This window comes from Colossoma macropomum, unplaced genomic scaffold, assembly GCF_904425465.1.
Source record: "Colossoma macropomum unplaced genomic scaffold, Colossoma_macropomum, whole genome shotgun sequence".
Classification (NCBI taxonomy): domain Eukaryota; kingdom Metazoa; phylum Chordata; class Actinopteri; order Characiformes; family Serrasalmidae; genus Colossoma; species Colossoma macropomum.
The window spans coordinates 9,549,366-9,575,373 of NW_023494796.1; the positions used below are offsets into that span (position 1 = coordinate 9,549,366).

The 26,008-nt window shown below is 38.5% G+C and overlaps 1 protein-coding gene across 1 annotated transcript in view; it reads right to left on the reverse strand.

Moving 5' to 3' along the window:
- The window catches only part of dnah6 (dynein, axonemal, heavy chain 6), a 139,079-nt gene that overhangs the window by 77,371 nt on the left and 35,700 nt on the right, over positions 1-26,008 (reverse strand). Inside the window, exons 31-39 of the mRNA XM_036582911.1 lie at positions 23,507-23,644; positions 21,677-21,844; positions 21,063-21,211; positions 19,770-19,877; positions 15,957-16,512; positions 15,011-15,133; positions 9,971-10,153; positions 7,603-7,746; positions 1,449-1,670 (exon numbers count right to left, since the gene is read on the reverse strand). Coding sequence (XP_036438804.1) covers positions 1,449-1,670; positions 7,603-7,746; positions 9,971-10,153; positions 15,011-15,133; positions 15,957-16,512; positions 19,770-19,877; positions 21,063-21,211; positions 21,677-21,844; positions 23,507-23,644 — 1,791 coding nt within the window. The remainder of the gene's footprint in view (positions 1-1,448; positions 1,671-7,602; positions 7,747-9,970; positions 10,154-15,010; positions 15,134-15,956; positions 16,513-19,769; positions 19,878-21,062; positions 21,212-21,676; positions 21,845-23,506; positions 23,645-26,008) is intronic.

Consider the following 26,008-nt stretch of genomic DNA (forward strand, 5'->3'; position numbering starts at 1 on the left):
TAAAAAGATGGACAGCAGTGCTGAAAACTCCACAGAAAAACAAGACGGCACTAAATGAACAAGAATGAAAAAGCTACTTAACCTCTTTAAAATTCAGGGCCTTCTAGCAAGCCCAAAGTTTTATTACACACTTCTATCCACGGTTTTCCTAGACAACAACATTTACCATTAAGCATTGCGCGTCTTTGGAATGAGAATGGGCACGACTTCCGGTAGTTTGTTGTTGACAATCGATAGCATATGGATTAGCTTCAAGGCTAAAGAGATTTATCATTAGCTAGTTGTTAAACTGTGTAGCTAGCTAGGTTTCGCTTTTTGGACACAAGACGATGGAAGTTGTGTCGCGGTGGCATCCTGGACAAGAATGTTTAACAAGAACTGTAAACGGTGTCACCCAGTCTGTTCCTCATCTATTAAACCTACCCCAAGTCTGGGCTGACGATATGAAACTCTAGCCAGATGTCACGTATGTTGACATTATCAACTACCTTGCTTTTTTCTGAAGGTGTTGACGGTGAGGAGCTGAGAAATTATAAAAGCACAGAAGCTTATAATTATCTACACAGCAATAAAACTGGAAAGATTCTGTGTTTCAATCGCGAACAGTTCACATTTCTCAAAGCTGTTTTGTGGAAGGTAGGTTAGGGATTTTAAATGAAACTAGAACACATAGCCAGCTAAGATGCATTAACTCTGAGAACCATTATAATTGGTTATGTTGCCACAGTAGCCATAATGGTTTATTAGTTTAGCACTGCAGTAGGAAAGTATTTTGTAGGCCGACTAAAATACCATCAGGTGTGCATTCTTCATTCGCTTTGTTCATCAGAATGTATCTCTTGTGCATTTTTTATGTTTTCATTACAAAATGGAAGGAGCAAACATGAATATTTCAGGGGGGGGTTTTAAGTTTAGTGCCGCTAGCCATGCTATTTTGGCCTCGTCTTCCTCGGACACTGACGTTCTGATCTGTGCTTGCCTTTGTGTTCGTATCATTTATTTTCCAGCATCGTTTTAAGCTTGCGATAGCTGTTGTGACCCCCTCTGACAGCACATAATGTTCTGTGCTTTTGAGACAGTTCGACTGCGTTGTAATTACTCCCGGTGAAAAGCGCTACACGGAAGTTTAGCCCATTGTAGAGGAACTGTTGTTACGTCACGGCAACTGCCATTGAGAAAAGAAGAAAACCATGGATAACCTCAGAACAACTCAGCCAGTTTGTTTTGAAGTTCCTGTAGTTACTGAATAATGAGACTTATTACGTAATAAGAACTTTGAGAGGTTAACCATCTGATCTAAAAGGTCAGCATGCCTTGATGTGGATCTTCTAGATCAGATGTAAATGTTGTTTACTGCTAGGTAAGAGCTATGAAACAGCTAAGTAACAGATCAGGCCATCCCCACTCGAGGGCCTCTATTGTGGATCACACACAAACACACAGCTTACCTTGCCCACTCCTGTGATGCCGGTGAAAAGGACAGAGTGTCTGACTGACAGCAGTTTGTCCATCAGGTAGCCGTAGCGCACCGTGTCTGTGGTGGGCACCAGCATCTCAAAGAAGGGCGTCTCTCTATTGTATTTAAAGTACGGAATGATTTTCTCCCACGGCTCCAGACGCTTGTTCTCAAAATCCATATACACGCTCCACAGGTCTCCTCCACTAGGTAACTGCAGGAGGAGAGATAAAGAAACACACCAGCATTTATGAAACAGTCCCATTACCATGGAAGCCGTGGGCAGATTGTTTGAGTAACAAACTTTTCTGTTCTTGAAAAGAAAGTCACTGAAATGACTGTCCAGGGTAATCCACATGAATACAGATGCAGTAGAGAGAGATTAGCTTGAAAGCAAAACAAAAAACAACGCACTTTTAATCCATCATAGACTGTGCAATAAGTTTATTTTGGGTCACACTAAATTCTATGGCACATATACAATACCATTAACATTCAGGCAGAGTTAAAACAAATGTATGTAAGGGGCGTTAACTGTTTTGAGCAATGAAGTCCCTAATTTAAAATGTTCTACTTTTCTTTCTTTTCTTTGCTCTAACTTGCACATTGATTTAGCTCATTCGCCCACAATGACAAAGACAAGCTGCTGCAAGTTGGGTATCATCCCATGTTCACTATTGGTTTATTTTTCTCACATCTAAGACTTTGGTCCAAAATTTAAAAAATATCAAGTGTAAACATTCACCAACCGGCCACTTCATTAACCCTGTTTCTTCACTCATTGTCCATTTAATCAGCTTCGCTCAACATAGAGGAGCACTTTGTAGTTCTACAATTACAGACTGTAGTCCATCTGTTCTCTGCATACTTTGTTAGACCCTTTGACCCTGTTCTTCAGTGGTCAGGGCCCCCACAGGACCACCAAGGAGCAGGTACTATTTGGGTGGTGGATCATTCTCAGCACTGCAGTAACACTGATGTGGTAGTGTGTTATTGTGTGTTGCTGGTACAAGTAGATCAGACACAGCAGTGCTGCTGGAGTTTTTAAACACTGTGTCCACTCACTGTCCACTCTATTAGACACTCTGACCATGTTGATCCACCTTCTAGATGTAAAGTCAGAGACGATAGCTCATCTGCTGCTGCACAGTTTGTGTTGGTCATCTTCTAATCCTTCATCAGTGGTCACAGAACGCTGCCCACAGGACGCTGTTGGCTGGATGTTTTTGGTTGGTGGACTATTCTCAGTCCAGCAGTGACAATGAGGTGTTTAAAAACTCCAGCAGCACTGCTGTGTCTGATCCACTCAGACCAGCACAACACACACTAACACACCACCACCACGTCAGTGTCACTGCAGTGCTGAGAATGATCCACCACCCAAACAGTACCTGCTCTGTGGGGGTCCTGACTATTGAGAAACGGGGTGAAAGGGGGCTAACAAGTATGCAGGGAAACAGGTGGACTACAGTCTGTAATTGTAGAAATACAAACGGCACCCATTTGGTAAGTAGAGCTGATAAAATGGATGATGAGTGTAGAAACAAGGAGGTGGTTTTTATGAAGTGGCCGATTGATGTATATGCAGATGAAGTGAATTATAATAAGAAGGTAGTAGTTTTAAAATCATATTGAAAAATAGGGCAGATTAAAAAAGTTTTCAACTCACTGAAAAACGTTTGTCTACACATTCTGATCTCCTCAAATGTCATGCAGTACAACCGACAACAAAGGACTTCTGACATGCTTTTAGGAAAGAATGGGAGGGGTATTGCATATTTCATGCTGCAATGCCAAGGTCAGTAGCCCTTTGACAAGTATTGAAAAAGAATGGTCATTACTGAGTCATGGTGAAGCTGCTCTTAAGTGCGTGACCCCACTTAAACCATGAAAACGTGTTATTAATATAACAATGTTGATATGTTTAAAAAAAAGTTCAAGTATCTTTTTCATAGGAATTTCAGCATTTTCAAATCCTTATTTGTTACTTGGCTGATTACATTTGAATAACAAAGGCAACAATGTTTGACTTGTTCATAAAAAAATGACAAACCAACTCAATGAACCAAAGTTCTGCTCATGATTTGTGTTTCATTTTAAATCATTCCAAAATAATGGCAAAATATACAGCCTTAAGGCTCGCTGCTATTAAGCTAGTTGGCTGGTGCTCTAAACTGTTGGGAGTTCATCATCTATGGCTTCAATTGACACATACTGTACTATGACCTGACACATATAGCAATTTCTTACACAGTATATTCAGTGAGATATATATATATATATAGGTCTAGGCAGAACCATGGACACTTAAAGAACCCTTTGCATAATTAAAAGGGTTCTTTGCATTATGAAATGGTTCTTTGCTTTGGATTGATGGAAAATGTGCATGAACGTTCTATTGACGGTTATATATAGAACAAGCCTGACACTGTAACAATAGAAGAACCCTTTTTGGTGCAATAGAGAACCATTGTCAAAAAGGTTCTATACAGAACCATCTACAGCACATTCTTCATCAATCTGAACAATTTTTTACCATGCAAAGAGCCATTTGAAATGTTTGAGCATTAAATGTTTCTATATAGAACTCACGGTTCTAAACACAACTGTTTAGCTGTATGTACATTTTAATCATGCAAAGGGTTCTTTGAGTGTTCATGGTTTATATAGAACCATTTTCTTTGCTAAAGAGCCCTTGAAGCATCATCACTTTTAAGAGTGCAGAATGGCAGAAAGTAAAGAAGAGTAATTTGTTTGTTAGAGGCCAAAATGCAACGGAGCACCACAACCTTTAATAAATATTTCAGCAATGCACTGTACGTTAATCTAAGGCCCATTCTCTGAAATGTTATGTAATATGTCCTGAAGTCTGGCTGCAGTTTGCGCTACACTCAGATGTTTCTTTGAAGGTTCTTTAGTAAAGACAAACGGTTCTATACAGAAACCATGAATACTCAAATAACCATTTGCACGCTTAAAGCATTCCTTGACTTGTGAAAGAATGTGTTGTATATGGCTCTATATAGAACCTTTTTGAAACATGTTCTATATAGCTCCAAAAAGGTTCTTCTGTTGTTATGATGTCAAGCTTGCAACAAAAGAAAAAACGTTTTTGGTGTTATATAGAACCATACACAACATTCTCCATCAATCTAAAGAAACTGTTTACAATGCAAAGAACCCTTTAAGCATGCAAATGGTTCTTTGAGCGTTCATGGTTCAATATAGAACCATTTGTCTTTACTAAAGAACCCCTGAATCTATTTTAAGAGTGTAGCTTTGGGAACTGTTAGGAATTTGTTCAGAGATTGTCTGATGTCAAGCTTGTAACAATAGAAGGGCCCTTTTTGGTGCTATATAGAACCATTTTCAAAAAGGTGCTATATCGAACCAAATACAATGCATTCTCCATCAATCTGAAGAACTATTTCATCATGCAAAGAACTCATGCAAGTATTGCCTTTATTAAAGAACCCTTGAAAAAACATCGTTTTACGTGTGTAAACAATAAAAGGATATAATATTCATATTAAGTGCACATTTAAGTACACATACATGCTTTTTTCACAAGAGCACAGCCTGAATCAGGACTGCCCCGTTGCTTTTCTATTACATGTATTTTTTCAACTAGTTTCAACATTAATGCAGCTCCGCGTTGTCTAAGAGGTGATATTATACTTCTACCACATAGAGTCCAGCTGTCTGTGTTTCCTTTCATACCGAAAGAAAATAACTTGAGACATAAAACAGAGTGAAAGAAAAGGAAAAGATAAGACACAAAACTGAGGAAAAGGCCTTCAGGCTAAAGTGAGGCTTCCTTCTCCCCCTCAATGTCTCCACCACTGGTCAATTTCGTATTCAGACCCTCTCTCTCTCTCTCTCTCTCTCTCTTTCTTTATGGAATACTATTAATGCCTCCACCTGTCCCTCTCTGACCTTCTGAAATAAATATCCCCCCCGCTCCCTCCATCCTCACAGGAAGCTCCGGGACAGATTGTTTTTCTTCAGTCTTCCTCTCGTGAAATATCGAGGGGCTGCTATCAGATGGGGAGTCTTTAGAAAGTCTTTTGGAGAGTCAAAGGAAGTCGTCAAATTATAAATAGAGCGTTCTGCCAAAGCGCGTCACATTCAGTTTAATGTCCTCCGCTTTGCCAAAAGTTAAATAGCGGAGAGTCTGCCAGATGTTATCATAAAGAGACAGTGATGGTAACATCATCATCAGGGAATGACAGTGTTGCTGTGGGCGCAGCAGCATGATCAGTGGAGCGAGTAGAGCACCATCACCTTTTCATCAGGGAACTTTATATCTGAGCAAAACATGGATTTGCAGTGTAAATAATTTCATGACTGCGAGTTTTAAACAGATCTTTCTGCAGCGGGATTTGATTCACAACAAGGTGTTTGTCACAGTTACATGTATTGTATTTGAAGCATTCCACCGAAAACACTATAAAACAAACAATGAAATATTATGTCACCCCTGAAACACAGAGTTTTAGTCTGTGGGCGGAGCCTCATTTTAGCCACACCCCTGCATTTTAGAGCAGGAAGTGAGACTGAGACCCTGTCCCTCATGGCCACATGGTGAGCAGTTAGATCTCATTGTTTCGAAGTAAATGTGTCCCGAAGCCTGAAAGTCAGTGTGGAATATTAAGAATTGTCACTACCGAAACACATATTTTCGGCAGTAAAGTAAACTTTTTGTGTTTTAATGAAAAATGCTATGATTTTATATGCATAAAACTGTTCAAAGCTGTGTTTGATAGTCATGTACCGCCTAGTGTTTTTGAGTTCTGCAGAAAAATAGCTAAAAATGTCACAACCGAAACAGTCACTACCGAAACATTTGGTAGTGTTTCGGGAGTGTTACAAATGTTTTGTTAGTGACAAAATGTAATGTTCATTCATTTGTTTTAATAAATTAAACATAATTAAGGTATAGAGATAAAACAAAATGATTTTAGTCTAAAGTCCAAGTCAGTTAAAAATCTAAATTGTGTTTTTAACTCTGACTTTGAACCAATTCTGTAGAACGATCTATCCTTAATTATCTGTTGTAAACAGTTACAAGTGGTAAAGGGTTTTTGTCCATAAACAAGACAGCTATCTTTTTGATAACCTCATAAAATGGACTAGATATACAGACATGCTAGCAAGCTAGCTAGTTAATGCAGTGTGATTTTAGCTAAAGTTGGGTGGCTAAATCGCACTAACTAGCTAGGTAGTTAATGCAGTATAGTTCTTGATTAAATCTTGTTAGCTAGCTATCAATAATTAGCCAGGTATTTACTGCAGTGTAGGTGTAGCTAAAGTTAGCAATAACTAGATAGTTGGGTTCCTGTAGTGCAGTTTTTGTCATGAAGTTAGTTGGCTAGGTAGCGATAACTAGGTAGTTTGAACTTTCGTTTTTGGCTAAAGTTAGTTGGCTAGCTAGCAATAACTACCTAGGTATCTAATGCAGTGTAGCTTTTAGCTAAAGATAGTTGGCTAGTAAGTGATAACCAGCTAGGTAGTTCATGTAGTGTAGTTAAATAAAGTTAGTTGGCTAAATAGTGATACCTAGCTGGGTATTTAATGCAGTGTAGCTTCTGTCTAAATTTAGTTGGCTAGCTAGCAAAAAGCTATCTATGTAATTAATGCAAAGTAATTTTCAACTAAAGTTACTTGAATAGCTAATGGTAACTTGCATTTAATAATTAGCTACATTACTAAAAAATGTGACATGAAAGGTTGAGAATGCGCTGTTTGATGACATTGAGACACTGTTTCTCAGTAGGTTTGGGATAAGCTTTTGGGCTAAATTTTTAAAAGTTCATTCACAGAGGAGTGGTACATGCAGACTGCTGTAAAGCAAAGCAGTACCCAAAGAAAACGTTCTGTGCAGATTTTATGACTTTCAACATTACATACAAAAACTATATATAAAATATTTTTATAGAAAAGCTATAAAAACAAAATGGCTATATTTGCATCGCAAAGAGATCATAACCGCTGGTTCATATCACCACCACTGTAAAGAAATCAGTTCCTCTCCAGAGAACCATTCTGAACATTTATCTTCATGACTGAATTAGGCGGAAAATGTTGAAAAATGAAGGTGTTAGTGGGGTCCTTCTTACTGTAATGTTTCACATAGCCGCTTTTACCTTTGCATCATTGTTGTCCTCAAACTGCTGCCTGACGAAGGTGTCGAAGGCGTCCCAGCAGCTGTCTGTCAGATTGCCCCCCACCGCCCACAGGTAGCAGAAGACGAACGTCTGGCAGAGCACACTGTTCAGCCTGCTGGAGTCCTGTTTACACGCACACACAAATATGCCTTATTGTGATGCTACAGTACAGGCAGCAGAATGTGCAAATAAGTGTCATTACACATCAGAGGACATTTAGAATGTGCTCACTTGTGCCTGAGGTCGAGACGTTCACTCGTTTTCCATCATGTCATTCTGCACCCGGGGGATATGAACTGTGTTTGTTTTTTTGTTTTTTGTTTTTTTGTTTTATGCATTTTATATGGATGCTTGAGTCGTTCTACATTCTTATTTCCCATCATACAGTGCTCTCTAAAAGTGTGACAATACATACTTTTTGAAAGTATTGATAGATGAAGTAAAAATGGTAATGCTTTTATTTTTACTCTCCCTCAGGTTTTAGGTATTAACCAGATAAGTGTGAGGTACAAACTCCTAGATAATTATTTTAGGTAAAATGATGGTGAGTTCCACAACACAGTATAGTTACGTGGCATAAAAATATTACAATATATACAAATAAAGTATAAAGACTCTTCCGCAGTATATAACTGTCTACTATCTATAAACAAAACTGAATCTGGGCTATAAAAAAGTACGGTTTATTACTGACTCTTCACAGTTTACTTCAGAAAACTTCAGAAATCTTTGTATTTTGTTTCATCATTGTTTGCCATATAACTTACTCTGCACTTCCTTCACAATTTCCTTCTTCAATATATCACATCGGAGTGATATTTAGTGTATGTCAGCATTTATTACCTTGTTACTCCAAAAATGATGTGGTCTTTTACTATGTCAGCTTAACTGTGTAATTTAGACTGGCTATCTAGAACCTGTTGTACTTTAGGTAAACATTCAAAATAATTATCTAATACTAGTGAGTTTGTAACTCACACCTACAGTCTTAAAAAAGATGGTTCTTGAAGGGTTCTTTAGTAAAGAAAATAGTTCTATATAGAACTATGAACACTCACAGAACCCATCTATTGTTACAATGCCAAGCTAGTAATAATAGAAAAGGTTCTATATCAAAACCATCTACAACACATTCTCCATCAATCTGAAGAACGATTTAATTTCTTTGAGTGTTCATGGTTCTATATAGAACTCTTTTCTTTGCTAAAGAACCTTTAAAGAGCCATCTTTTTTATGGTACTTAGAGGATTGTGAAAGCTCATAACTCAGAATATCCCACCTTTAACCATAACCATTCTGTTTAACCATACAGTTCACTGTTTTGAGAAGGTTGTCACTTATATCACTATTGTTATCATTACTGTTATACTATTTTAACCACTTTGTAGCCTCAGTGAATGGAGGTTCCCATTTCCAAGCCAAGTCTTAAAAACTATGCTAATAAATAGCAGGGTTTACAGGTTAAAAGATAATAGCTAATAGGCTTGACTGCTACTCCATTAATTCAACGTTAAGAACTGACTTAAGGTATTTACTGAATAATTCACTGCAAAATTGCAATATGAAAACAAAAGAATCTTATATGCTGCAAATGTCTGTGTTAGTGGTTAAAACTAAGTGTCTTATCATAGAACTTATCATCAAGCTAAGTTTGACACCATTAGCTTGATGATAAGACAATACTAGAAAATCACATAGAGTTGCTGCTTGTAGAAATCAATATTATCAATGTGGCATTAATTCAGTGAGCAAAACCTACTTACAAGGCGAAGGTTTCTGCATTAGACACTACTATTTAATGTGGTTTCTATTATTATATGACAAAAACATAAAGTGTTCATGAATGACTACATTCTGACTGAAAATTCCCGTCTTCTTTCAGCAGTGCATGGTTGCCTAAACTGGTTATTGTGATTATTACTAACTGTAAATCAAATGTTTTATTGAAATGTTTTTGTATTTTGTCATATTTTATATTGCGACTGTTTTGTAAAAGCCGCCGGATGCTGTGGGTTACAGTGATTTTATCTTGGGTAAAGGGAATTACTCCAAAGGTTAAACAATTCTTGCTAAAATAATACTTGATAAAGCAGTAATACATATAATTTCCAAAACAATGCAAAGTTACGTTAAAATGGGCTACTAGGATATTGTTTGAAGCTCTTCTGCTCTGAATCCTAAGGATGAAGCTGTGTTTATAATCAGGCTGCGCTGACCCATCCTATTAAAGGGCATGAATACGTTGGGCAGTTTCATTTTAAGGTAGCATGTGCAGAATATTAAATCAGATTTCATATATGAAGGTGGTGGAAGTTTACGTCGGGAGCTAAGGTGAGATGGAGTGTACCATTTTAAGGCTAGGAGAGCCCTCGCTGAACAGCAGCGCCTCCAGCAGGCAGCAGAGGGTGGTGACTTTGCTGATGTCCACCTGAGCCATGGCCTGCACACAGCGCTTAGACACGAACTGGAGACCCTTCTCTACGTACTGCTCAAACAGCTGCATCAGGTACACACGCATGGGCTCTGTGATCTACACATACACACACAAACATATAAACACACATACACATAAAGATTTGTTTTTATACTCTGTCAGCATGTGGAGGTATACATATGTCCCTTATGAGTTAAATATATGTAAATACCTATATATATTAGTCTGTCCCATATGTTTTATATATATGTAAGTACCTATATGTAAAGGTAATATGTCCTATATGTGTTATATATGTAAGAATCTATACTTAATTATGTGCCATACACACTCACTGAGCACTTTATTAGGAACTCATGCAATTATCTAATCAACCAATTGTGTGGCAGCAGTGCAGTGCAAAATAATTTGCAGATACAGGCCAGCAGCTTCAGATGATGTTCACATCAACCATCAGAATGGGGAAAAAATATGGTCTCAGTGATTTTGACCGCGGCATGATTGCTGGTGCCAGATGGGCTGGTTTGGGTATTTCAATAACTGCTGATCTCCTGAGATTTTCACACACAACAGTCTCTAGAGTTACTCAGAATGGTGCAATAAAGGAAAAACATCCCGTAAGCGGCAGTCCTGTGGATGGAACTACCTTGTTGATGAGAGAGGTCAATGGAGAACGGCCAGACAGGTTCGAGCTGATGGAAAGGCTATGGTAACTCAGATGACCACTCTGTACAATTGTGGTGAGCAGAAAAGCATCTCAGAATGCATAACAAGTTGAACCTTGAGGTAGATGCGCTACAACAGCAAAAGACCACGTGGGGTTCCACTTCTGTCAGCCAAGAACAGAAAGCTGAGGATGCAGTGGGCACTGGCTCACCAAAACCAAAAATTTTGTCAATGGTCCAGGCTGGTGGAGGTGGTGTAATGGTGTGGAAAATGATTTCTTGGCACACTTTGGGCCTACCCAATACCAATCAATCATCGCTTGAATGCCACAGCCTATTTAAATGTTGTTGCTGACCATGTGCATCCCTTCATGGGCACAATTTACCCATCTTCTAATGGCTATATCCAGCAAAGCAAAAGTCGTCTCAAACTGGTTTAATAAATATGACAATAGGTTCAGTGTTATTCAGTGGCCTTCCCAGTCACTGGATCTCAATCCAGCAAAGCACCTTTGGGATGTGGTAGAACATGAGATTCGTAGCATGAAAGTGGTACAGAGACCTGATGTTTTCAGAGCTGTGTGGACACAAAAATCTGAGTTTATTCATTCAGATCTGAGCCACTTTCATATGTGTTTCTACATACATACATATCTAATTTGTAGACATACAACCTTAATGAGAACAGCTAGACCAGAATGCATGTGATTATTTTGGCCACCACACATGCAAGTATTACTATCACAGCAGCAATAGCAGCTTGAAGCTTCTGTTAGTAAACAGCAGAAGCATTTAAGCATCTGGCCTTTTTTCACCATCTCCCCTAATCACGAACAGCTGAGTGCTACACAGGGCTAATATTGTTTGCAGTGAAAGCCTGTGCTGCTCATTCGCTCATTTAATGCTGTTGTTCATGATGCACATGGATGATTCACATGAGGCTGTTGATTAGCATGTGTATACTCAGGTCATTTCAGAGTGCAGGTCCATTCACACTGCATACAAATATGGGTCACATACAAAGACAAATGTGAACCATACAGGCAGAAAGATGAGATCTGAGCAAGAAAAACTTATATGTAATGAAAATGTCCCATTTATATTCATCTAAAAGTCTGAGAAAATGCTTGTATTTTGCAATTTCCTTTTTTGATGTAATACATTTTTTCCATTACAAATGATATTATCAGCAAAACAATCTGAGTGAAGAGCAGAATCTTTAAAATACTTACACGAATAGTGAGGATGCTTTAAAAAAATAATTACATGCATAATTTGTATTTAATAATTTACTTGCTAGAAAATGCAATAAGCAAAAAAAAACTAAACCAAATCAACAGTTAGTTTGATCACCCTTCGCTTTTATAACAGTATCAATACTCTTAGATACACTTGCGTGCAGTTTTTAAGGTACTTAACTGGCAGGTGGTTCTAGGCCTTTTGAAGAACCTGCCATAGTACTTCAGCAGACTTTGGCTGTCTCACTTCCGTCTTTGCATGTAATCCCAGACTGACTCAATGATGTTGAGATCAGGGCTCTGTGGGGACATATCATCTATTGTAGGGCTCCTTGGTCTTGTTTTTGCTGGAGTTTGTTATGACTTTGGCCTTGTGTTTGGGGTCACTGTCACACTGAAGAATGAATGTGGAACCCATCACATGCCTCCTTAATGGTACTGCATGATAGATAAGAATCTGCCTGTACTTCTCAGCAGTGAGGGGGCCATTCATTTTGATCAAATGACCAACTCCATTGCAGGAATCCAGCCCTAAACCTGCAGGGAACCTACACCATGCTTCACTGCTGAATGCAAACACTGATCCACATAGTGCTCTCCAGCCTTTTGGCTGACAAACTACCTTTTGTTATAGCCAAACATTTCAAACTTTGACTCATCACTTCAGAGCTGCCACTGTTCTGAACTCAAGTCCTTGTGTTTCTGTACATAGATGAGTCACTTGGCTTTGTTTATCTTACAGCTAAGTGGCTTTTTGGTCGCAGCTCTTCCATGAAGACTACTTCTTACAAGACATCTTGGAACTTTGGATGGGTGTACCAGGGTCCTGGTGGTTTTTGCAAGTTCTGAGCTGAGAGAGGTGCTGGACATTGTCCAATTTCAAAGAAAAGTAAGCCAGATGTACTTCACATTTTCTGCACTCAGTTTCTGTGGCCAACCACTGCATTTCAGGTTTTCAACTTTGCATATTCTTTTTGTGCTTCTGCAGAAGAGCTTGGACAGCACATCTGGAACACCTGTCTACTGTGAAATTTCTGCATTTGGGAGGCCTCACTGTTGCAGAATGACCACCTTATGTCCTGTTACTCTGCTCACTCCTGCCGTAGTGTAAGATTTGAAGGTTAAACTGCCACATCTATCACAACATCGCCATTTTAGTGTGGTTGACCCTTAACCAGATTATGCCCTCTACATAGCTGTTTCAGTTAATCAGTTTATTTCAATTTGCATATAACGTCACTGATTATTATCAGCTGCTTGTTATATTTGTTTTATTATGCACTGGACTATATGCCTACAAAGACCTGAAGAGCTTTAACCTAGAAAGTGGTCCGTTATATATAATGTTACTTTTTTAAAAGACATAGCAAATGTAATGTTGAGAAATGTAAAATATGCTGTTTCCTACTGACACACTAATACAGACTTAAATTATTCAGTCCGCCTTAGCCCATCTTAAATGAGCTCAGGCCCAGAGAAGGCGGCAGTGTTTCTGGATTCTGTTTAGACAATGGTTTAGGTGATTTCCACTACCAAATGTCTATTTTTAATGCAAATTTGAAATATGTTAATGTAATAATATTAATAATAATACTAATAGTAATAATAATAACAACATATGATATATGTGCTATATATGTATGAGTATCTATGCACCAATATATTGCATATGCCTGATGTGTTTCAGATATCATATATGTAGTATCTATCTGTAATATGATTTCTAAACCTAGGCAGTTTAGGCTTAGTCAGCTTCCTTGTCTACATACCCAGCACTAAATACACTCTCCCAACAGCATCACAATCCTACAATGAAAAGGAAATTATTCCACAATGCAACCCAATTATCTCTGCAGGTAGACCCGCTCAGTGTTTTGCTGAATCAGAGAAACTGACTCACTATGTTTTGTTCTACGTTGTAAAGTTCATGTGTTCCCCGCATGACTCTAAAAGTGCTGATTAAAGGAATATATCACTGCAGGAGTACCAGTGTGGCCAATGATCAGGGGAGACATGTTAGCCAAAGCTCATACATATAATGCTCACTGGCTCCTGCTGGCTGATTATTAGAGGCATTACCATTTCCTCAGTGCTCCTTTAAGAATCTTGCTGAAGCTTGTGAGTGGGAAGAACTCTCAACTTTGAGCATGTTTTTCTGATAGGTTTGCAATAAGTTAATATATAGTCTAAGTGGGTTTATTTTGAAAAAAAAAACAAAGTGCTACTTTGGGAGTAATAAAACACTTCTGGGCCAAAAGAGGAGTCTCTGCCATCTTTTCTGTCTTCAGCCTAGTGTCCCTGCTGCTTGTTTATGTTTTGGTTTCCTTGCTCCTCGCTGCGCTGCCCTTCAACTGGTATCCATTTATAACTCCCCCTTCACAACTGGCTCCAACTGTGTCTTGTCCGTTACACATACACTATATGGCCAAAAGTATGTGGACTACTGGCCATCACTCCCATATGAGCTTTGTGGACGTCCCTTTCTATAACCATGGGCATTAATATGGAGTTGCCTCCTTTTGTGGCTATAACTTCCTCTACTCTTCTGGGAAGCTTTCTACAAGATTTTGGAGTGTGTCTGTGGAGTTCCTCGACTCATCAAATCATGTCTTTATGGAGCTCGCTTTGTGCACAGGGATACAGTCATGCTGGAGCAGGAAAGGGTCTTCACCAAACTGTTACCACAAAGCTAGAAGCACATAATTGTCTAAAATGTCTTTGTATGCTGTAGCATTAACATTACCCTTCACTGGAACTAAGGGGACCAAACCCTGACAAACCCTGAGGCTCAAACTGGATGCAGACATCTAAGCTATACACCAAAGCTCTTATAATGTTTCAGCTCCTGAATGAGGCAGTAAGACTCTCCTTGCTCCTGTCACTTTTCCAAAATAGAAAGTAACCTATCCAATGCATTATTGCACGGTTTATTTGCACCACATCCTATGTGTAATTGCTTTAACAACGATAATGCAAACTCCAAAAGATGCCAAGTTATCTCTTCAGATGGGCATTTTATATCCAGGCCAGGTGGTTTTGAGTGGGTTTACCTTCTCTGAGAGGCCTGTTAGCCATGTCTGCACGTATGGCATCCACTTCAGCTCCTCAGAGTCTATATACACCATCCCACAACGACTGACTGTAGCTGGAGAGGCTACAGCTAGATCCTGAACCTGAGAGAGAGAGAGACAGAGACCGAGAGAGAGTGTGACAGAGAGAAAAAGACAGAGACTGTTTATCAGTTCTATCTTAAACAGTGTGTGTGGAGAGTGTGATAAAGACAAATAGGGCAGGTGTTTGTGTGTGTGTTGAGTGCTGAGTCTAATCGCATTAAACAGTTTGTTCTACAATTCTGTTCAACAGCAACAGGAAAGTTGTGTGAGTGTGTGTATCAGCCTTATATCAAACAGTGTGTATGGGAAGAACGTGATGGAAACACAGGTATGATGTCATATAATATCTGTGTTTTCTCATTGTAGCTTAGAAAAGCTGACGTGCACATGGGCTGGGTGATACATCACACACGCATACATATGTATACACCAATCAGCCATTAAAACCACCTCCTTGTTTCTACATTCTTTGTCCATTTTATCAGCTCCACTTACCATATAGGAGCACTTTGTAGTTCTACAACTACAGACTGTAGTCCATCTGTTTCTCTGCATACTTTATCTATCTGCGAGTTTTCTTGGTCTTCCAGATCCTTCCTTGACTTTCCCAGTGACCCTTAACAGCCATTTCTTAATGATATGTCAGACCGTGGAAATTGCGAGCTGGAAGCACTTTGATATATTTCTATATGTCTTTCGCTGCTTTGAAAGCAGCGATTAACTTCATTTCCAGATCCTCAGCAAGCTGCTAAGAGGAGTCCATGGTTGCTGAATGCTAGCACAAGGTTTAATGAGTTAATGAAGTTCTGAGACTTTTCCACATGCCACGATTACTAGTGCTAGTATGAATGTCTATTTCCTACCTACACTCCTACCTACTCACCTCAAACATCATGTGGATGGAGGGCGTGAGCTTGATCCTCTCACTGTTGGCCAGGCACAGCATCTTATTATCATCCAGCACCGTGTTCATGTTCTCGATCCACAGCGCGTCCACTGGCCCATCACTGATCACCCACTTGTGGTCATCACTGGGGTCATTGACCCCCGCCCTCACGCAAAGGGCCATCAGTCCGTCCCTCCACTCAAGAGTCAGTGGGTTCACCTCCCCATACAGCTCCCCCATGCTGACGGACTTGGGGTTGAGCACATAGGTCTTTACGGGCAGGTAGAAGGGGTTTTTGTGACCAGCTTCATAGAGGGCCTGCAGGGCGTCAGCCAGGACCCGGTATACGGTGGTCTTTCCACCTCCAGTGGGGCCCACCAGCATGACGCCGTGACGTACTAACATGGTCTCGTACAGCTGGATTACTTTACCAATCATACTGGGCAGAGGCTGAAGGGAGCGGGCACAAAGTGCAGCATGGATGGTGGACTGTAGAACACCATAATCGTGCTCAGGAATGGTCACTCCAGGGAAAAGATCAGATAGGATACCCCTATGAATGAGAAAGGGCAAATTAGTTTTTTTCCCCATAAATTATATAAAACACATATTTCTGGTCCCTCAGTTTGACTAAGTTGCTGTTGTAAAATATATGACATACGCAAACCTATGACCACCTCACAGCTGAACTCCTGAAAACCTACTCTGTAGGCTATTGTTTACATTTACACAGACTTAGTAAAGTCTCAGTTTTCTGAGTACGCTGTGCAATGTAAAAAGGCTAAAACGCTCCTCCATTATTATTCTGTGTATTCAAAAGTATTTACAGAATAACTGATTATAAAACTGCAATATAAAAAGACAAAATATTAAAAAAATAATACTTGAATGTCTCACGTGCCTTAAATGTCCCCCTTTTTGTTAGATCTGTTTTACACTGTGGGAAAATTAATGTGTGCACTGTTAGCTTGATGCTAAGACAACACAGTAAATTAATACAAATATAAATGATAAATAATTACAAATAATTGCAATAAACAACTGCAATAAACAATTATTCCACAAAGAAATGTATGCTAATATTGTCAAGCTCTTGACTGCTGAAGGAAGAACTTTCAGTCAGCTATCATTGTATATTTCAGCAAATTTTAAATTTTTGAAATTATATTGAAAAAAAAATAGAAGTGTTTAATAAAGAAAAAAATGTTTAATAAGTAGTTTCTGCTCAACAAATTACCACAACTATGATGCTAGTTTAAGAGAGCAACACTACAGGATTTCCTGTGCTGTGTTAGCATCAAGCTAATGGTGCCACGCATTTGTTTTGTCACATTTGGTTTAGTACTACTTAAGGAAGACTTATCTAAAACGCAGACATTTGGAACTTGTAAGACATTTAAATAACATATTTTGTACTTTTTATATTACTGTAAATCATTCAGTAAATACATCAGTTTAAAGGTGAATGCTGAATTTTAAAAGAGGAGCGGGCTAGCCTGTTAGCTACATTTTAGTCTGTTATAGCCCACTACCCTTTAGCCTAGTTGCTAATAAGCTGTCCGACCCTCAGTTTGAACAAAACCAAGTTCTAACTTCATCCGTTAGTATCAGATTATTCCATTCCATCCGTGGGTTTTAGTCAGTTGGTGCATTAGTACAGAGTTCAGGAGTCAGCAAAGCCATAGGCCTGCATTTATCGAGTATTTTACAACGGCTTCAAACACGGCTCATCAGATTTTACGACTGGATCTGTTTTACTTGCAGGTTCCATCAATCATCACTTTCACCTTTTTACTTTCAGCATCTTACTTAGCAAACTTAGCCTGTTTAGCTTATTTCTAGACATTTCAGTTTGTTTACTGCAAATCAGTGTGACACAGAGTGACACTTCTGTGGAATCTGAAAAAGGTGAAAACACATTTCAAATTCAAATCCGTCTCTTTATAAACGGGACCAAAAAAAGCACAAACTGCAGTCAAACCCTCACTGAAGCTCTACCGAGAGCGCATTATAGCTGAATTTTTCACGGTTTGGAACAGCACTACAATGCACAAACAAATCATGCTGTGCTTTTAGCGGGTGATGTGGGTAATGTCTGAAGCTCAGTTAGGTCTATGGTGTGTGATGGTGTGTGAAAAAGCACACGGATGTGCACAAGGAGTCCTGTGAGTCAGACGGCAGGCTAATAAGCCACAAACTCTATACAGCCCTGTATATTTGCCACGGGCTAATTCAGATGCAGCACGGTGAAGTTATTTTAAACATCATCATATGGTGCATATTTTGAGCTTGTTTCTTTGTACGGATATTCCCGGAAGCCTAGGAATGCTGCTTGTTCCCACTGTTTAAAGTTATTTAGTGCTGTCATTCCTGGAAAGCTTTTCGAACATTTGCCATGTGCAGCCATGTTATTTAGCACTGTAGATTCTAGACAGTTCTAGATTTTATTGCATATCCATTTCAGCTGAAGGGACTTTATTATCAATTTATTAGTGTGGTGGGTTTATTGAATTCATTGATGATATGCTTTCAAGTTATGCAGGTCTACAGCTAGGAAAGAGCAAAAAAAACATTTTATTAAGCAAAACTAAAGCTTGGTTGGAGAAGTTGGTGTGAGGGGAGTCTCAAATAGCTGCTTTCCATGTGCTTCAGTTATACATTAAAATGACTGTCACATATCAGACTTGCACTTTCCACAGCTGTGGCCACCTGACTGTCTGAAGGTTCCGCCACTTTTCTAGCCTACAAGAACGTAATTCACCTGTTGTTCATGTGATTGGTCGCTTCACAACTATTTAGCATGAGTTTATTACATTTCGGTAGTTTGCTGTTAGATATTATGTATTTATTTATTTATTAATTGATGTGTTGATGTGTTGTCCCGCTTCTGCCCACAACTGGTCTGGTTAACCTCAGTATGACAATGAAAGCTAGTCCTGTACCACAAATATTATATCTGCAGACCTCTAATGTGACGTTCACCGCAACAAAATCAACTCACGCAACTTCACCACTACTGCGAGGACATGCCTGACCACTTCACATGTATCCTCTGAATTGTTGGAAAGCAGAAAAGAACCAATGCCTGCAGCCAGGGCAGCTAGCAAGAGCCTACTTGTGCATGCCAGCTATGTCTGGCCTGTTTTCCGGAGCTGGACTCATCCTCAACCAGTTTCATTCTCAACTCAACCCTTAGCACGTCTTCATTAACATTTATTAATAGAAATGTAGAAACTCTACCAGTTATAGACTACAGAGTTTATGTAAACTACCTAACTAACTAAACAACTAACTAACTAACGTCAACTAAACTGCTAATGTTAACGTTACAATTTTACGTACTCCAAACAGAAAAGGCTGCAGGTTATTGTGATGTGAATGTTCATGTTCTGTTTAGTTGGTATAAACATAAAAAGCTAAAGGTTTCGGTTATCTTACTAACGTAGTATTATGGTTTTGGTAATTGATATGGTTAGGGTTAATAATGGCCACCCCTAATTCAAATATATTCAAATTTGAACCCTCCATTGCAGGTGATAATATCGCGAGGCTAAATATTGTGTAATGCACATTTTTGCAGCTATTTACTGAAAATCTTTCCATAATGTATTTTTTTCTGCTGAAGTGCACTTGGCTATTCTGTATTCTCTGTATATTTTACATTAGAGTTGGCCTCTTGTTCAGGCCTCTACTGGCCTTGGTTGGACCCCTGACAAGTAATAAGTAAAAAAAAAAAAAAAATCAGTAAACCGCTGGGTGTTCAAGATAACCAGTGTTTGTGAATGTGTGAATCAGTGATGGAGTGTTTACCCAAAAAGCACAGCATCGTCAGTGAGGAACTTGGGCAGGTTGGAGTCTCGCAGCGCTCTGATCAGCACCACGTCCTCACTCAGGTGTGGATTCTCTCGCTTCAGAGAACTGCAACACAAACAAATACTCACTCACTCGCTGAAATACGACACATTTAACCCCAGCAAGGGGTCCTTAACACATTAAAACGTGCGCTCTCACTTTCTCGCTCTATCACCTGCACTCACTAACATGCTGTTACTACAAGGACAAGCAAGAGAAAATGACATGACAGCAACAATACATTACCAGTATTCTATAATATTATTCCACGATACCTCCTTTCAAAATCAATTTAGGTCTAACAATGAAGGTCTATCAATTTAGACCTAAATCAATTCAGGTCTAAAAATGTCAGTTGGTCAGTGTCCAACCACATATCAACAAAGTTATAAATAAAATAGAACTGGCCTGATTTTATGTTTGAAACCTTTAAAATCACAGCATGTTGTAAAATAGGGGAGCCTTAAAGGATTCAACTCATAACAAAACTTTTGTCTGCAATTTCTTATTTCCTCAAATGTCATGGGGCACAACCAAAAACAAAGAACTTTCATGCTGACTTGCTTTTAAGAAAGAGTGAGCAGGGTACTGCAACATAAATAATGCCGATGAAAGTCAGTGGCCCTTTCACAAATATTATCAGGGTCAGGCTGGTTCAGATTAGTAAGTCAGATGGTGTGACTCCATGAAAACTCTTGAAAAAGTGTTATTTTAAAAAATCTTAAGTTCAAGGACAAAGGTTTATAAACATGTCCAAGTACAAAGACTAGTTTATATATGTTCTCAGTAGCTGTAAATAATTTTAAACTTTTTTATTAATATGTAGTTTCACCACTTGACATTTATTTGAATGGTAAATTTGATCATTCTGTTCTGTTGAGCTATGACACAAATATCAACACACTGAATGTATTCTTACAGTTGTAGTTAGTGCACTGTATGTATTTCATGGTCCAAGATGCTTTTTCCAAATTTTCCAAAAACCAGTGACGGGACTTGGAACTGAAAGCATTTCTGTTCAAAATTTCTATTAGCAATTAATCAGGACCCTTTTTATTTTTTCATTATTTTTTTAAATAATAGGTTACTGCTACTGGATTTTCTTTTGACAGCAGTGAAATGCGTGAAGGAGGCTTTTCATCTGGCTTTAACAGCAGTGAACAAAGCTGGCTCAGTAGCATGCCTTAGCCAGACCTTAGGGACACTGCAGCAGGACTTAACCGCGTTCAGACTGCTCTCAGATCAGCGTACCCGGCCATGACGAGAACGGATTTGACAGCCCTCATGCCAAAATCGTAGTGGTCCTGCTGGGAGAGCTGTTCACTGCACAGTTTATACATCTGAGTCATCTTCCTCGCCAGAGTCTTACTGGACTCAAAGCCTTCCGAATATAAGATGACCTGCACAGTGAGAGAGAGAGAGAGAGGGAGAGAGAGAGCAGATTAAAGCATAAAGCTGAGGCTTACCCAGAAGAATGGGTGGAATGGTCAAGACCTGTGGATAGAAGATAGCACCTATAGCCTACATTTTCTTCCATTTTTTCTCCAGATATCCCCCTGGAGAAAACGCTCACATTTCTTTTGTTTCCATTTTTAAACATATCTTCAGTTCAGAAATCTACGATTAACAGTTATTTAAAAAAATAAACAACATAACACAAATGTCATCTATAGCGTTTATTTGTGAAAGTATTGACTGAGAAATTGCTCATCTATGGTCAATAGCTGTAAACTTACAACGTGCATCTGTATGGAAGTGTTTCTGATAAAATGGCCAATAAGTGTAGGCACAAGGTATAAGCACCTATTAAACTGACAATTTAGCATAAGAAACATATTCTGGGTCACTCTCTCACACTCACACACCTCAGCAATGAGGGCGTAGTTGGGCACCATCATGGCGATGGGTCTGAACAGAGCTTTCAAGTTGTCTGGAAGTTCAGTCCTGCCTGCATAGCCTGGATTCATAGTGATGAAGGCCGCACACGTCATCACCAGCTTAATCTCTCTGCCCTCGAACATGAACCGAGACAGCTACAAACAGAGACACACAGCAACGTCATTTATCCCATTTAATTACTGTTACTAACATTTAGTAGTTTGTCAAAAAATCAAATGTACACAATTTTCTCTTTACCTAAATGTAAGTGCAGCTAATCAGCTGTTACACACAAGTATGTGATGATTCAGACATGCAGTTTGCACAATGCTTATTGCTGGGGTATATGCTTACATTATATAGCAATATTAGCCTTTTAGATCCAGTGTAAAACTAAAGAAGCAGACTTTACTGATTGACAGCAGTGGTTAAGGGGGGTCAGGGGGAACTAGTACTTTCAAGAAGACATAATAAAGGAAAACACTTTTTTGTTGCTATTTCACTTACAGTTGTATGCAAAAGACTGAACATCTGATCAAATTACATGTTTTGTAAGTATAAATAAGTTAAACCCTTAACAATCCAGGTTTATTTCATACAAAGGCTTATTATTGAGTAACTACAGGGACTTTAATGCAAACTAATGGAGCTATTCTTATGTTATAGAAGTGTGTAATAAAACCTTGTTAAGGGGTTAACACATCCCCTACAGAGAACACACTTAAATATAGCTTTTATAACACATATAAATATAACACGTTTTACATTATGTTAAATTCAGCAAATAAACAGTAACTGTGAATGAAACAATTCTCTGTAGATGTGTTAACTTTTTTTTTTTAACATGACTTTTGGGGGCAGATCTTTTTGTGTTTTGGCCCGTAAATTATGAAGCTCTCGTCTTAACAATTGTTCACAAAAAATTAAGCTCTGTTCCTTTATCTCTTCACACCTTCTTCAAAGTTCACCTTAAATCTTTCCTGTTTTCAGCAATACTTTATTCTTCTTCTTCTCTCTCTTAATTGTTTTTTGTGTAGTACTTAGCATAAAGTGGTCTTCTGTATGTGAACGGTGCTGCAGAAATTGAAATTATTATTACAGTCTTTGTTATTATTATTATTATTATTATTAAAGTAAAGAAGATTTTGCGAACAAACTTGTCTTGGCTGATCTGTTCTATTAGGCGTTAAGCGGAAACCTGTGTAATTTTTATTTTTTGCCAAATTGTTTCTTTAGGCTAGAGGGTGATTGATGAAGCGTCAATAGCCATAAAACAGGGGTGCACAACTCCTGTCCTGGTCGTCCAGTGTCCAGCACAGTTTGGAGGTTTTTCTACTCAAACAAACCCACTGAACTTGGCAAGTAACAGATGAGTGTAATCAGGTGTGTTTGAACAGGTAAATCACCAAACTGTGCTGGACACCAGCCCTCCAGGGCCGAAGTTATGCACTTCTGCTGTAAACCACAAAGTGCATCTGTATGGCAGGTGTTTCAGACAAAATGGACAATGAGTGCAGATGCAAGGTAATGTGTACCAAATAGAAAGCAACTTAAAATATCAACAAAACGTTCAATTTGACCAGGGGTGTTCAAACTTTTGGATGAGACTGTACATGTTACTTGTGATTTTATTTATCTAAGAAGTTGTGAAATGTGAAGTCTCTGCTGTTTTGGTGTATTTCTTATTTACAGAAAGCATATGATTCTACAGAATGCCACATTGAACACATCATCCTGTTCCTACTGAAAAGCCCCGCCCACTATTCCAGTCTTCAGACTTTTACCTTCACGCAGAGTGTTCAGATTCTGAGTGCTACCTTGGCTGCCTTGGCGTTCCGGATGGTTATGAGCTGTTGGGCAATGACAGACAGCACCTCGATGTTGATGCGGTTGAACTCATCGAAACAACACCAGGCTCCGGACTGAGCAAGGCCACTGAAGAATGTCCCCATCATCTGCAAACACACACACACACACATATACGTATTCATGCAATGTTGCACACAACTCACCATTTACATATATGATACCACAGTTAAACAGCCTTTTGTTGTTGTTAACTCATAATAGTGTAGACTTACTATGTTTGCCTTGTGAGATGTTACTTTAAATGTAATTATTTAAGAACCTCATTACATATATTATTTGTTAATTACATATAGTTTCCATTTAGATTCTGTATACAAAGTTTCAAAGTCTGCACTTCTGACTTTTTTACTTGTTTTGATATCAAGAAAAGACAACAATGTAATAAGGAAACCAAACCTGTGATCTTAAAACCAGTTCACCACATATTATTTCTGTTTATTCATATTTATTCTAGTGCTATTCAGTGTATTTACAGGCAAAAACACACTTATGGCTGAAATAAATAGTTTAAAACCATTTTAGGTGCCTAACATTTTTGCACAGTATGGTCAATTTTACCTAAACAACTAAATATAATATCACATTTTCAGTATTTAGTATGTTCACTGTTTTCAGGAGACTCACTGAAAACTATTTTTTACCTCCAAAATTCATCTTAGTAGTTTGTTACATTTTCATCTTAAGTATTCAGTGATGTTCAGGTCTGGGCACTGTTTATCTGATGGGGAAAGTTTTGGTGGTCTAACAGGTGGTCATGCAGGTGGTTGTTAGGAGTCTCGTTTTCTCTTTATTTTTAGAACTCCAATTTTGGGAACTTTTGGGCTTTTTCACTTATTTTCCTTCCTTATTCAAGTGGCTTATCTTATATCTAATCTCCTCAGAAACATCTGAGAAATAAATAACTTGGCAGCTCTGAACTGAAATGAAATAAACGAAGTGTGGTCACTGACCGCAAGTTTAGAATCCAGGCTTTCAACAGAACCTCTCTGTTTGTTTCAATGAGCTACGAGTGAGAAATAATTAATATCAAATTAAGCCATGCTTTTGTTACGGCTGGCTTTGAAGGGTCAAAGCCTGAAAGCCAATCTAGTTAGGCTCCTTACACTGTCCTTTTCAAAAGGTTTCTACCTTTCAAAGTGAAATGGAAGTTATATTCAATTACAGGTAATAAACTCTCAACGGCATCACTAGCCAATAAGGTCAGGGGGATAATAAAGGAGATTGTGCTGATTCATAAGCCAGCGCCTGGCCGTTCACATCATATTGTGCTCATATTTATTCTGAAGGAAACGCTCTATAACACCCCAGAGGAACATTCTAGTAAGAAAGAGTGTGAGGAGATCTGCTCAGCCGAGGGTTCGGTCAGTGCAGCATTATGCTGTAGCATGAATAAGAGTACTAACCAGACAAAAGGACTAATGACTTCATCACCTCGCTTGTGTTGCCATAGTGTGAACAAGCCCCAGGGGAGGTGTTAAACAATGGCTCTATATTACAAGTCCATGCTGACGCACAAATACAGACGGAGCACTCGCAGAGGTGGACGACTCTGACATCATAACCATTCCACTCAGTGAAAACTGAACACTTTCACTACAATTCTGTCTGAATTTGAATCAATTTTAAAAATAACTGATTATGTAAAATCTATTTAGACAGCAGATGAATAGAGACAACAGCCTGAGAACTGTGTAGCACATACTTTACTGAATATTATTACTATAAATATTGTAATATAAATATTATTACTATTATTACTATAAGTTTAAATTACTATAAGTAGGGGTGGGCAAAGTGACAATATTTTATTGTTTTTGTGATAAGTTTTATTATTATAATAGAAAATATGCTTTTGTGAGCATATTGCTGCTATTGCTCAAAAACCTTCACAAGTTTTGCATAATTTGAAAACTCTAGCTACCCTTTATGCTGTGTCCAAACTTCATGCTGAACAGACTAAAGAGAAATGGCCCAAAATTACTTGGATAAAAATGATTACATTAACTTCCATAACAAGTTAAGAACTTTTTTCCTTCTCCTATCAAATCACCATTTTGGAGATATGAGGTTTTGTTCTTACAGATATCAGCACTCTTTAAAGCACACTGAACATCTGTATGTCCTGCTTAAAACAAGTGCATAATTAGCCATGTTTAACTGGATTTAGTGCAGTGAAATATGTAAATACGTGTCTATGTCAGAATATCGCAATACATATTGTATATTGTGAAAATGCCTTTAGATATTGTGATATGATATTTGCGCACCCCTGCTACCAATTATTATACATTCTAACATTTCAACTGTGATGCAGTGGCTTCCATATGCATTTCTGAGTATGGATATCATTTAAAGGATCAGTATTTAAAGGAAACATGCTTCATAGTGTCAGGAGGCCAGATGTGATCTCATAACAAGAACATCCAGGGACAAATGGCTAAATAAAGGTG